Raw genomic sequence first — 14,896 nt, 5'->3', positions numbered from 1 at the left:
TTGTAAGTGTTTATCTGTTTTGTGTCAGTGAATGTCGAAACTACTGGTAAGCTCACACACATCGTCGTCCAATAATAGACGCTGACGATCGGCCTCCGGCCTGACCGCCATCATCACATTATCATCTCAGCCTATAGCGGTCAACTGCTGGACATAGGCCTCTCCATAATATATGTTCTCCAGCACGACCGGTTCATATCCCTATACTGAATATTAACTGCAAGTGAAACACGAACATATTCAGCAATCCTAAGACTTATAGGTTGAGATGATGATGATGATGATAACAATCCAATATCAACTGCTTCAAATCATGACAGGATCTCAGCACCATGATCGTACATTGTATTTTTATCTCATAGAGAGGTGGAACCAACTATTCATTCATCCAGTAAAGATTGGACAGTTAGTTACTGTTGAAAATCAAAGAAACAAAACAGGTTGGAGTGTAGCCTGAGGGGCACTATGGAGCGGGGGCTTAGAAAAATTTCTCATTTTTTTTCCCGCAAAATTGAGTTTTTCTGTGCTGGATCAGGTTCGCCGTTTGCATAGAAACCAATTAACCTCAGAGAACCATGGGTCTACGATGCACCGTTTTCGAGATATGGGCCTACGAATTTTTTATAATTATGCTTTCATAAAATGGGCTATAACTCGAAAAAGGTAGCTTGGATGAAAAACTTTTCGGGAAAGAAATACTTTCTGGCAATACTTTCTGGCGAAATAAATGTGTTTACGTGGTCGTAGTTTTTCCTGTTGTGTGTTGTTGGTTATATTTAGTTGTTGTCAGTAGATTGTTGTGCTTTTTTTTATTTTTTCTTTATTTTAGAATTTTCTAATTTTTTAAAATTTCTTATTATTTTTATAGCCTGTAAGTTCATTATTATTTCTAGTTTATAAGTTTTTAAATTATTTCTTTTAGGTTTAGTAGTAGTTGGTAGTAATTTATTAGTTTTAGTAGTTATTTTTGGAAAATGACTCCGTTGAGTATTATTTTAACCAGAAATTTATCTTTTGTGGAATTATGCCTCTACGATTTCCACCGAGGAAAGGGCAATTGAAGCGGCTAGATGTTGTCTGCTTATCCCATCGCGGCCACCCAGCTGCCCGTCATGCAGGCGTCCCATGAATGCCGAACGGAATAACAATTATAAGATGAGATTCAGGCGGCAGCGCTGGAGAACAGGCTGCAATATTATTAGGTCTCCCTTAAAGGGGACTTTCTTTTGAACGCAGCAATATAACTATTTTGAATAGCCTAAGATTATTATTACATTTTTTTCGAAAAGATAAGGTGTCGCAGGCAGCCAGGGACGTAGGGGTAACCCGAAAGACGGCAATCCAAGTGTATCATTACTTGCGGGAAGTGTGCGAGGTGGCCGAAGCCCATGACCGCGAAATGATCGGTGGGGATAACGATATTGTGGAGGTTGACGAAACCCACCTCTACACAATTAAATACCACAGGGGTCGGCTATTGCAACGTCAAACATGGTCCTTTGGCTGCATTTGCCGACTCACAAAAAGGATACACGTAGAACTGATCCCCAATAAAAATAGGGCAGCTCTAGACCCAATCATTGCTGCAAATGTCAGACAGGACAGTTATATAATGTCCGATCAGCACCGGGCATACATGGGCGTTAATTTGAGGTTGGGTATACAATAAATATTCTTGTGGATCCTAGCCTTGGTATCCCAGTACCAGGCACTAATAATGTCCGGTGCAAAGTGCACACAAACACCATAGAGCGGCAATGGCTGGAATTAAAACGCCATTGTCGCACATGTAGGAGTCAGCGCCATTTAAAATGGTTCATGGGGGAGTACATGTACCGGCAAAATGTGCTAAAACGTTTACCCTCAGATGCTGCTAGGTTCCGTCGATTGCTGCGCGACATACATAGGGTTTACCCAGGACTGGGAAGAAATGGGATTAAATTAAACAATTGCAGATGTGGGCCCTCTTGTTCCCGCCGATGAAAAGATCCCCGCCCCAAGCTGCCCCCTCTTTTAAAAGTTCGAGAAAAACATAAAGTTACAACATAAAGTTTTCATAAAACATGAAAACAAAAAAATCGAAGGCCCATATCTCGAAAACGGTGCATCGTAGACCCATGGTTCTCTGAGGCTAATTCGTTTCTATGGACATGACTAATCGTATACTGCAAAGAAGTCGAGGGATTTACGTAATTTTTTTTTATTCAATTTTTTTTTATAAAATTTATGTCCAGCGAGCAAAAAACATTGCTGAAGAACTGTATCTCCATGGAGTTTAAAGCCCCAGAGGATGCCAATGTTTTGCTGGAAAACAGCTTCCCAAAAGACTAAGTGTATGTAACTTTGATCCCTACATTTTATATCATGTTGACTGAGCAGATCTGGAGTGCTCCTATAATTTAAAATTTAGGTGACCTAACAGGAAACTAATCAATGAAATGAAATCAGAATGGGTACCCACCTTGTCTGTGGTGGTTCTTTGATGGTAAGGTTATTCCTGAAAGTGTATTTTGCTGCCACAACTCACTTCCTGTAGAGTAATATAGTTCTCCCACAGTTAAATGTTGTAGGTTTGGTTGCACCAAGACCTAATGTAGGTCTAAGCCACTGAGCTTCCACTGTGGTGAAGATCACTTTGATGAGGAGTGTACAGAAGACTTTTTGCCTTCTTTGCAAAGAACACCACTTGGTCTACAGCCAAGTGAAGTCCAGACTTTAGAGAAACAAAGTAACAAAATACTACCTGTCTGAAAAAAACCTCATTCTTGCTGTCATTGTATGGCCGCAAGATATTCACTCCAGCAAAAAAATCCTTTGCTGATGTTGCATCAGCTCCACATGCCCACAATTACACCACCCATCCCAACAAGTATGTTCCTCCTCCTGTAAACCACTCATCACCACATTATGCAGGAAAACGTCTCTCTCCGTTGTACAACTTCCAGGCCCACCAAAACATATAGTTTTACCCTTCCCAACCCGCTAATAGCTGTGCCTTCCCCATCAGTCCCTAAAATGTTTCAGCTGTTGAACAGATGGTGATGTTATTCACATCTAATTTACCTACTACCCCTTACCATGTAATGCGATTTTGTTTGTTGAATATCATTGGCATATTATATAAATAACTCTGCCTCCGCAGCCCCTTTTGCTTGCGCATTGGGAACTGTCTCTGCAGTTCTCCTGTGTTCGCATACAGGGGGCTGGGGTGCCGGTCCCAAGCCCGGATAAAAGAGGAGGGCTCGTGTCTCGTTGGGTATTCGGTCGTCACTCGAGATGGCCGACTAACACAACGGGACGCACCATATGTATGTCTATGTAATCTATCTTTCATAAGGCTTATATATATTGCTCGTTACGTATATGTGTAAACAATTTATGTAAGTTTATATCTCACACACACACACCAACTTTCTCACCTGTACTGCGTCTCATACGAGGATATGTTGGCGCGGGCCTGCTCATCACAACATTCCGTGATGTCGGGTAAGGTAAGCATCCTCCCGCGTGTTTGTGCCGTGCGTGGAGACCCGTAAGGCAGGATGAAGGAAACCTGGAGGTTGAGCTGAAAGATGGCCGGGTCAGACGCCGTCTGGAAGCAACACACCTCTTCGGTCTGGATTTCTACTGAAACGGGAGGCCTGGGGCTAGCCACTTCAGGTCAATCGGCTGCGATAACCCGTCAGAGGGCTGTCAGGCGAGGTTCCTGAGCATGTGGAGACGAGTGGTTCCGTCGCGGTGGCCGGTCTGCGGCTTTGGGTGGTTCTTACCCTCCACCCGAAGGTTACCGCGGCCGCAACCTCGACGGGGGGCTGCGCCGTCTGCTGCATGGGAGGGGACCTATATCTTCGTGGTAGTCCTGGCGTCGGAGTACGCTCGGTGCTCGGCGCCCCCTTTTGCGGGCTCCAAGGAGGGTGGGACGCTACGAGGACGAACATAATTTTCAAAATCCTCATGGATAATAAAAGGGACCATCGTATAAATTGGACGGCTTCGACTAACGCGCCGGCGAGGACGCAAATTAGCGAGCAAACCTCACATAACCACCACCAACATAATGAAAAACCTGCTGCGCTTTCCTGCGCTCAGGCAAATAATCTTCTGTCTAACCCAGAAGCCACCCCCTGCCCTGCGGATGCACTGCTCTCGAAGAGCCAGCGTAAACGACGCGCGCGGCAACGCCGGCTTGAAGAGGCGGCCGCAAAAACGGATCAGCCAGAGGCCCCACGACCAATGGCCCCGGCAAGGCAAGCTATGGCTAACATCGCCCCGACGCCTGAGCTGAACCACAGCGCGGGACCCGGTCCCGTTGCCAGCGCGGGATCTTATCCTGCTGCAGGGGACGTGAAAAGCGAAGGGGCTTCTTGTGGCCGCCCCGTAGAGCCAGACGGTGCAGCTAAACGCCGTAAATCAATACCGCGTGGAAAACGCGGTGGCAAACCAAAGCGGATGAGGTGGGACGAAGCCGCGCCGGAATCCCAACCAGCGAGAGGGACTAAGAGGGCCAGGCCCGATGACTCCCTGACGCCGAGGGAGGGAGCTAAGCGCGCTAAACTTAACCGCTCATTACCTGTACCGGGACCAGTCAAGAACGCCAACGCGCTGAAGTCAAACGACCTATGCGTGGCCGTGCGTATTGATCCCTACCACGGCATCACAGAGGAGCAGTCGCAGCTCATACAGGCCAAGATTATGGAGGAATACGACGCAACTGTCTTCTCTGACGACCCTTATGTGCGCACACCGGCGTTCAGAGGTAAGCCTTTCCTCAGCGACGGCGTCATTAAGATGTGGTGCGAGGATGAGTTCGCCCTGGACTGGTTGCGCCACACAACCTTCAAGATCGGCTCACCGCTGCCAGGTACCGAACTCATCGTATGTCGGCAGAAAGAGGTCCCACAAAGCATCAAGGGTACGGTCTACGTCCCTGACTTCACCGACGGCGACGTAGACCGTCTCCGAATCCGTCTGCACAGGACAAACTCGGACACCTACAATATCAACAGCTGGTCTGTGTACAACGCTCAGCGTACGCCCGGGTGCGACGGGGTTAGGCTTCTGCTGGGTATACCCATGCAGGAGGCTGAGATCCTGAAGCGAAAGGAGCGGCGCCTGCGGTACAAGCTGGGGTCCGTCTACGTCAAGTTCGCGGAGGACAAGAATACCGTTGACACCAACAGAGACACCGTCAACCACGCACCAAATGATGACTTTTAATCGTGCCGCTGGCGAAGCCAGGAGATGACCATAGATGCTAACCAGCGGCTTGCGACACCCGGGTCCATTCATGGCCCAGAAAATGTCGACAGACCCGCGTGCTCTGCCCCGAGAATCAATCCCGGAGGCCTTAACACTAAATATTAAGAAGACGAGGAAGCCCAAGACTTCTAGAGAAACGTGTCCGACTTAGTAGGTCGGAAGCGTGGAGACGTTTTTGCGAATATATATCAGTAACAACCAAGCAGTCAAGTTCATAATGATCCTATCATGTGAAACTGATCGCAACATTAGAGTCGTTTAAAAAACCTGACGGAGAATTCACCAAAACCGAGGACGAAACTAGCAAACTGTTGCTCCAAACCAGCTTCCCGGGATGTAGAATCACCGCAGAAAAAAGATGAATGTTGCCACCTGTGTGCGTAACGCCCTAATCAACACGCCTACAGCGCGGGCAAATCAACCGAATCCGCACTAGGCAGTGTGGTTAGCACGCTCAGCTAATTTCATCGACGTAGAGGGAGCCTTCGACTAAACCAACTTCATCACCATAGCAGACAGGGGCTCTGCTGCGACATGGCGTTGATCCAACAACGGCAGGGCGGATATACAACATGCCCAGGAACAGGGCCCTACAATTCACTGCGAACCATCGATATACGGATGGTATCACCATTCTGATCAGCGGGCCCTCTGAAAGCACTTTGTGCGATCAGATGGACTCTTTAACTTGTTCGTTATCTACTACCTATTAGTTTTGCCACAGCCTTTATTCATAGAAGCTTTGACATGCCTTGACATTCCTGTTAATGATTGGATAACATTTAGCGTATGTAAATTTTCATTGAATAAATAATGTTTTCGTTTTGTTGGAATATGATTTGTACATATATTATGTATCAACAGCGTAGACCTCAGCGTCTTCTATGTATCATTGCAAGGCGGGTAATAAATAAATTTTACGGTTCCATGTCGAGGTTTGAAATTCCGAAAACTCATTCACAACTTTAGTCTTAAAAGGATTTCTGAAGACTTAACTATATTTGACATATGCCATCCCCTATATATGAGTTGTAAAAAGGGACTTAAGGCTTATAGTACTGGAGGGTTGTAATAAAATTCCATTTACGAAAGAAATGCAAATTTTTTATTTGATTACAACTAAAACACTAAAAATAGTACCCGCAGTAGTTTTTGAACGCTCGTTGCGCTCACGATTGGATTTATTGAATCATTGCACGCCGTCACCCTCGTTCACAGACCTCATTCGAACTGTTACACGTCATCAGACCTTACAGGCTAAATATTATAGAGGTGTACATAGAACAGATAAAGATAACAACAACAAATAACAAAGAACTCTGATACTAAAAAATTCAATTGCATTCAAGGAATCATAAAGAGACTCGGCACTACAATGTACTCAATAATATTACATGCCGTATATGTATGCGGAGTCCCGTGACTTAATAAGGTTGAGCTATTCGTCATGAGACGAAACAGACAGAAATGTAATTAGTGTAAAGTTAAATATTTCCAAGCTAAAGTTACATCATTTAATAATGAATCAGTCTCACGATAGTTATTATAAAAATTACATAGATCTGACAATAAAAGTGTGTGCAACGGACTAGCGCGTTTGAATGACTACGTTCCCTTTTCCCCTACATAGAGTTATTCATACCAGAAAAAGATTCCAACTTAATGACAATGAACAGTTAACATGTCTTCGTCGTTTGAGTGTCATGAGATAGATTACTCGTTTTCTGTTTAAATTTCAGGTAGATTTTCAAAAATAGACACATTTTTTTAACGAGAAAACTTATACATATTTCCGAAAATAATTGAAATTAAATGCTAAGTTACCTAGGTAGAATATATTATTAAACAAAACAACCAACAACTTGCTTTTCTCAATCAAATATTCCTCAGAAAGAATATGAAGATAATTTTGGTTATTCATTTTAAATTAATTTATTGCACACAGCTTTACTGTTGGTTACACTAAAAATCAATCTTTCCAAAACACCATCTTTTATTAACATGATTTTATGAACAGTTCAGCTCATCCTGGCGCGCTGTGCTGTGTGGGTAACCCTTGTCAATATGCAACGTAGTAATACAGAATTCAAACTGTGTGTGTTTATCACACAAATTAAGGCTTTAAAATTAAGCAATCGCATGCACACGTAGCGCCGCGCATAGATGAGATGACCTATAGGTAAAACTTACAAAAACTATACAAAATACAATACAAACTTGTAAACAGCTGTAAATATAACTAAAATTCTTGAAAAATGCATTTTATAAACACATAACATTATATTACAAAAATAATTGGCACATTGATTAAACTTAAAAGCTCATAAACGATCTATTTGGAATAGCGGTGAGTAAGATTAAGAATAATTAGTAATTTATCATACTCTGTCCGTCCTAATACTCTTGACAGGTCATAAAATATAGCAAAAAGTAAAAAACCACATGTTGCAGATACGATTTGTAGTAAATTCGAAACGCAATTCACTTTACACAAAAAGAGGGGTGATAATCTATACTCTATACAAATATATAAAGCTGAAGAGATTGTTTGTTTGTTTGTCTGAACGCGCTAATCTCAGGACCTACTGGTTCAAATTGAAAAATTCTTTTTGTGTTCAATAGACCATTCATCGAAGAAGGTTTTAGGCTATATAACATCACGCTGCAACTAAAAGGAGCGAAGATACAATGGAAAATGTGGAAAAAAACAGGGCAGATATAAATTATAACTTAAGTCTTCTAACCACGCGGACGAAGTCGCTGGCAACAGCTAGTTTAGTAGAAATGGCCAATGCTGTACCATTTTTTTAAAATCTATGGAGCCGTTTATAAATTGTGGGTGGGGAATGACCTGGAGAATAACCGAATGTTATCAAATATGTTCAAGTGGGACTCAAATAAAAGCTCACTAAAATAGAATATTGATGACTTAATCATCATGAGAGTACTAAGCTAGGTTTTATGATAAAATGGAAAATGGCATACGGAGTCCAATTGTAAAAAATTGATATGTACCTAAGTGATTTTTTATGACCTTTCATGACCTTATTTTTAGGAGACAGAGTATTATAATTAAATTTTTATACTACCATTTATAAACTATTTTTTAAGCTTCACCCGTAACTTAGAACTACACTTAATTTTATTATTCGATCAGATCGATGGATTTCCCATAGTGTAGCATAAAAAGCATATATATCGAAGCTTACAGCTTCTACACAACTTACTTACTGTAAATTACCCGTCATATTAATCCCACTGGAGGGCAAAGGCCTCGCTTTAATCCTTACAATTATCTATGTGTATAATTTATCATTATTGGTTATTATTCGAGTTTAAGCCATAATAAGCAACTGTTTTCCCTCCTATTCGCACTTGGTTTGTTTTTATATAGAAGTGACCCTTTAGAAGGGGAGATTCATAGAAAAAACATGTATATATTTACGAATAAGGGGCTTGTACTTGAGTCTTGGGTCTTTATGCTTTATTAATTATTTGTATTTGATTTTATTTAGCATTTTTATGACCTCCTGACTGGCAGAGGTGTAAGGTTGCTTGCGTTTGCGTTTCGTTGTTTTTTTAGGGATGCTGCTTTTGCTTGTTGACCTGCTGGAATGGCCTCCCAGTCCACCAAACGACATATCCCAAGGGCTCGTGTCCAAAGACTTGATCTCCATCAGGCTGTTTTGAATTGTGTTGAGGAAGGGGTTTGCAGATGACTGGAAAGAAGAATTTTGAAATGCTGTTATTGAGGATTGTCGACATACGTGAAACATTTGTAGTTTTTTAACAGTGAAAAATGGAGGGCGTTCTCAATTCGTTTTACTGTAAGATGAAAGAACGCGTACTTTCTCTTTTAAATTTTCAAATATTGGTGTTTCTTTCTTTATGTACCTTCAGGCTGCAATATTTTATTCTTTCGCGTTCTTTTTGTTCACAATGTTCATTCATAAAATTAGTTTTTCTCTTATTTTCTCTACATAGAAGCTTTACTAAAAAAGTAGTGTATACTGAATATACTGATATTACCTGAATGTTAAGAGGCAAAGCATAGGGCGGGCGCGGTAGACGTATGGGCGTGAACGGCTCCTGAAAAAATTGTTTGATAAAGCTTTCCTTAACAAATGAAAGTGAAATGTTGAAGGTTTGATTTTCACGAAAAAGAATCATGTGGCCATCATAAAATCAGCTTGTTTTAACATAATATTTAGTAAACAAAATAAGATAATAGCTTCGTCTCTTCGAGTAGATGGTATTGTTGCAAAATTGTACTGAATCGTAACAACGCTTGCTAGGTAGTGATCAAAGTATCGCAGTTATGCAAGCGAGACAGATTGAAATTTGGCGCGCACGTTATTTGGCACATCAATTTGCAATGATGGTGGGGAGCGCTTGTCCAATAAAAAAGCCTAAAAAGGCTGATAAATATATATTTTTTTAAATTATTTCCTGAACTTTCAATTGCTTCATTGGACATAAGACACTGCTTCCATCATTAAAGTACCCTTCGCGGTTTATGTTTTCCTCCACTTGAGTACGCCAACCCGATAGACCTCATCATAATACTTACTAAGCTAGTCGTACTAGCAGCCTTCAGCCTAGCTGCGTTGAGATCGCTCGGCGACGACTGCATGACGTCATTCATTCGCTTCTCCTCTTCCTTTACCTGCTGCTCCAAATCCCTATCCTTCTTCAGGATCTCATACTGAGTCCGGACTCCATGCAGCTTAGTCTCTAATTGCCTGGCAAGGGAAATTAGAATAAATTAGTTTAACCAACGAATACTTTTAAGTTTAGTAGCAGTGATAGCCTTGTGGTATGACCATTGAACTTGTAAGTCAAAGGTAATTTCGAATCCAGCACACAGTCATATTCTTTTCGAATTTATGTGAGTAAGTATATATCACAAAGTAATTATCAGTTACTAAAAATGGTGGACGAGAGAATAGCGGGGAAACGAGCACGTCAGATAAAGTTTTAAGAGTACTTAAAGCCATGTCATAGGACTTGTCGTCTGTTTAAAACTAATGCTAGGTTGTATAGCAATCATATGATCTTTTAAGCCGTCCAACGAGCAAAGCATCACGCGGTAACTGTTTAAGAGCATTTGTGTGTGTCAGTGTGTGTGTGAATCACTTACAATATTATTTTCTGCAGTTTAGCAGAGTCGTTCCTTTCCAGACTCAGTTTTTTATTGACCTCGTGCAGGAGGCTTTTGATCTCATTCTGTTTACTCTCAGACTCCCATAAGGTCCTGTAATTTGATAAAAAAAAATAACTTCCACAAGTTAAACTTGGTTTCTGCCTTAAGCCTTTCCCTGGAGCCTTTGAAGCCAAATTTATTTTTTTTATTTTAAAATTGTTTCAATTATTGTCCAGACAAAAAGCTTTCATTAATATCACATTAAAACAAGCACTCGTGAATCACACAAACGCTTGTCCTACGAGGGGATCGAACCCGCGCCACGTCGCGCACAGTGGGTTTTGCGTGATGACCTCAACCACTCGGCTATCCGTGCAGTCAAATATTAGAATGTCGAATTTAACAATGAATGATTGATTACCTTTTAAGAGCTGTAACAAAAGTAGCTAAGGTCCGCACGTCGGAACATCCTTGTAGCATCTGGTCCACTTCTTCTATTGTCGAGTTTAACAACTTCTGTATACTGAAACAGCATTGCTAAAAGTATAAATCTGTTTGGGATACGAAAAAAAATATTTTTGAGCTGACAAAAGACCACCAGAGGTCTAGAGTGTAAAATCCCAAAATAATGTTAGTATTATTGGTATGAATAAGACCACTCGATTTGCAATTGTAAGGGTAATTAGGGCAAACAAATAAACAATATCACACGTAGGACCGGCTCGTGCTCTTACAGGAGTTAGCGCTAATGTCTGTTACGTGGGTAAGGTCCAAAGTACCACATGAGATGATCAACTGATATCAATTCAATTGATTATGAACTAATTAGGAATGGCAGAAAATAGGCTATTCGAATACATTAAATTAAACATACCTATTCAAAGCCTGCATACTCTTTTTGAGACTTTCGTTCTCATCTTTAAGCTGCAGCAAGTCCTTGTTCTGAAGCTGTGCATGCTCCAGCTGTTCACTTAAAGACATGACCTTCGTGTCGAAGCTCACCAACTGCATCTCATACGATTTTAGAAGCTCTCTATAAATATAAGAAATGTTCTAAAATAAATAGGACAAGCGCATAAAGTTTATAACAATGTTTTATTTTTCTAGAATCTTAGTTATTCCAAGCTACTATTGAAGAAATCTTCATGAGGGAACTTGGTTCTTTTATGGCATATGGACCCTAGACCATCAGCATAGCCATAGCTATAAGCAAGTTAGTCAATACAAAGACAATTTTTTTTTCAAGATATAATATATTATCTCTTGATCTCCGCGTTGGACGAATGTTTAAGTGAACCACAAATGCTTGTTCTGAGTCTGGATGGCTTTGTTCATGTGACTTGAATGTTTGTCGAACCCCCACGACACATCAATTAAATTACTAAGAGTCATAATTTATAAAAAACCTTACCCCTACCCTTAGACTACCTTAGCATATAGTACATTTTTGATCAGTCGTAGCATGGGCGGTAATATTGACCACCTTCAAGACAAAACTATTTGCAAGAATAAGAAAGTATAGTAAATATACAATACTAACTCTTGACTTTTTAGATCCGTAGTCAAAGCAATAATCTTATCTTCTTTCTCCTTATGCTTGAATCTCTGCTGCCGCAGCTGGAGTTCTGCATCATCCAGCCTTGTCTGCAGTGTTGCCGCATCCACCCTCGTGTTCTCGTTGGAGACCGTGGGGTAAAGACGGAACATACACCTGTCTGTCACTTTGTTTCTGCATTGTGGACAGGTTTTGGACCTAATAAAAATAAAATGTTGACATTAAGATGTTATCAGATATGTATTACCTTAACTCAGTTCATGGCATATGGAGGAATGAGAATCATGTGGTGAGGAAGGTGTTGGGGTTGGATGTGGATGGATATAGGAGAAGAGGACGACCAAAGAAACAAAGAACATATTGTAAAAGACTGGCTGCATAGTGTTTCTTCTGCGATGACATCAGATCTATCTGTAGAAGATCCTTCTATAGAAGGCATGTTGCACCAACCCCAATTAAAGTAATAGACAGAAAGGCTGGTGCAAAAGGGAGGCTTTGCCCCAGTAGTGGGACCTTCCACGTCAAATAAAATATTAAGTTAATATGGAGTAAGTTTAATCTAGAATGTATTTGATATTAACTTTTGTTGACACCAAGAAGCTTATATTGATTGGCACCACATGAAGAAATGGAGGGAGATCTTAATGTAACAGCGGGATGATACTATGTGTCTTCTAAAAAGGATAAGATTTTCCAATTTTAAAGTAAGTAATCTTTATTAAAACTATTTCTCGAACAATCCGCTAGGGACTGTACAGGTCCCACAGAATTACATGACGTAATATTAAGTTTCCTGGAAACATAAACAGTAGGTATCCAACAAACCTGGGTTTATGTTAAGTTCTCTCTGTAAGAAGGTTTCACAAATATAATATTGAACTAGCGGTACAAGGAGTTTGTATACAACGTTAAGAAGCAAGTAACAAGACGCTGAATATATTTATTTGTAAAGGGGATCTAAAGGGCAGCTTAACAAAAGTTTTTGTAATATATTTACCTTTCTATCCACTGTACGAGGCAATGGTGGTGAAATATGTGCCCACATTGTGTCACATATGTATTTTCAGTCTGATTTATTAAATCGCTGCAGATAATACATACAATATTCATCTGAAAAAGTGAAATTTAAGCATAATTTCAGGTTCTGTTGGTACTTGACTTAAGCTTAAGCTGCGGGAACTTGACGAATCAAGTATAAATTAACTTTAATTTAAGTATTACGCATATTGAAAGCACTGCTTACCTTAAAAGCACTAAAGTACGAGTGTTTACACACAATATTTCATCTTAACACTGTTTATCATAGTACATACGACATGTTATTTATAGCATATTCTTTAAAAACGTTACATTAATTGCGTCGATACTCGATTTTAGGAATTCCCTTCACAATAGAAAAACAAATACGTAATTCGCAGAACCACTTGTTGTTATCAGTTATCAGCGGGGGGGGGGGGAGTCTAAAATAGTAGTCTATGCTCTATTTGTCTGTGATGAACAGGGTTACTAGCATTAAACTTCATTAAAATTAATTTAAATGAAAGCAGTCCATAAATCTTAGGTAGTCGTTATATGTTCTTTTATTGCTTTTATGCTAATTTCTTTGATTTCGTTTTAAAGTCAGAAATAGGAATCCAAATGAGAGTGGTGGCGCTACTGTACCAAAGTAAACATTATCGCCGCATAGAGACAAATTTTTATAACAAAATGTTTACCTATATTTGATTATCCTTGAAAAAATATAACTAAAACATAAAAAGACATGGCCCGCGGAATATACCTTTGGTTTCCTATATTCCTGGCTTTCTATCTTTACTTAAAGATAAACCTAATAAACCTATTAATTAAATTAAATAAAACTGGAACTATCGTAACACTCTTATTTATATTCGAAATAGCGTGTGTCGCAATTAGGTCATTCGAATCTTCATATAAATCCCGTATATAATAATAATATCTAGTATGTCAACATTCAATATTGCAAACAATGCTGCAAGGCAAACCTCAGATCTATATATTTTCGCTGTATTCGTCTCGCCGCGCGCAGCAGATGTTTGTTTTCCTTAACATATATTATGTGACAACAAGCCGCGTGTCAGGATTGCCGACATCATTTTTTTTTCTCTAGCCCACTGTGTCCCACTGCTGGGCAAAGGCCTCCCCCAAATGCTTCCACGAGTCTCTATTCTGTTCATTTTATTTTATTTGGGGAGCTACATACAATTAGTTACACAACTTAGATTAATAAATGCCAATAACAAGCTTCCACAAATAGTTTAAAAAGCATAATGGTATCGTGGTTAGCAGGTATAACGGTATCACAATTGGTTAAACAAGTTTGAGCATGTATACATATATTTGTACCCAGAAAAATTAAAAATTTAAGCATCATCAACAAAACGCTTAGTTAAATAGGATCAGGCAGAATGTTTGCTAGTAGTAAATAGATCAAAACGACTATCAGCATTTAATTCGTTAAATTCATTAAATACTCTAGGCAGAAAGCTATTTGCTCTGAAATTGGTGTGGCATGAAGGTCTGTATAACAAGGGATTTTTACGTATTTTTTTTACTGGAATTCTTAACTTTACTTTGAAGATCCTCCTGCATTAATTTAGTATCTTGAACATTATTAATTGCACGAAAATTTTTCATGTCATCAGCAAATAGCAAAAATTTTGAATGTATGAAGCATGAACTAATGTCATTGATAAAGATAACGAATAGCAGGGGGCCCAACAAAGAGCCCTGTGGGACTCCAGAAGGGATTTTAAACCACGGCGAAGCATAACCACTCAAAACTACTGCCTGAGACCCGTCCTGAAGATAAGACGAGAACCAGTTATGGAGTCTACCATGAATACCGACATCAAGAAGCTTAGAAAGTAGGATTTTGTGGTCTATACGATCAAAAGCTTTGCTGTAATCATTATAGACTA

General features: G+C 40.1%; 2 protein-coding genes across 2 annotated transcripts; one reads left to right on the top strand and one right to left on the bottom strand.

Annotated features, from left to right (window-relative positions):
* The first annotated feature begins 3,117 nt into the window (after positions 1–3,117).
* On the top strand, positions 3,118–6,847 carry LOC113499218. Its single transcript, XM_026879608.1, has one exon. The coding sequence runs from the start codon at positions 3,829–3,831 to the stop codon at positions 5,215–5,217; it is 1,389 nt and encodes a 462-aa protein (XP_026735409.1). The 5' UTR covers positions 3,118–3,828; the 3' UTR covers positions 5,218–6,847.
* Positions 6,848–8,076: 1,229 nt separating this feature from the next.
* Positions 8,077–13,385, bottom strand: LOC113499217 (E3 ubiquitin-protein ligase TRAIP-like). The gene is made up of 9 exons (XM_026879607.1): positions 13,201–13,385; positions 12,955–13,067; positions 11,943–12,155; positions 11,277–11,435; positions 10,824–10,925; positions 10,400–10,513; positions 9,830–10,001; positions 9,289–9,348; positions 8,077–8,978 (listed from the first exon to the last, which is right to left on the bottom strand). Exons 2-9 carry the CDS (start codon positions 13,065–13,067, stop codon positions 8,751–8,753), a joined length of 1,161 nt encoding a protein of 386 aa, XP_026735408.1. The 5' UTR covers positions 13,201–13,385; the 3' UTR covers positions 8,077–8,750.
* Between the last annotated feature and the right edge of the window lie 1,511 nt (positions 13,386–14,896).

This window comes from Trichoplusia ni, chromosome 12, assembly GCF_003590095.1.
Source record: "Trichoplusia ni isolate ovarian cell line Hi5 chromosome 12, tn1, whole genome shotgun sequence".
NCBI lineage: Eukaryota > Metazoa > Arthropoda > Insecta > Lepidoptera > Noctuidae > Trichoplusia > Trichoplusia ni.
Note: the sequence above shows the minus strand (reverse complement) of the source record. Positions and strands in the feature narration are given on the sequence as shown.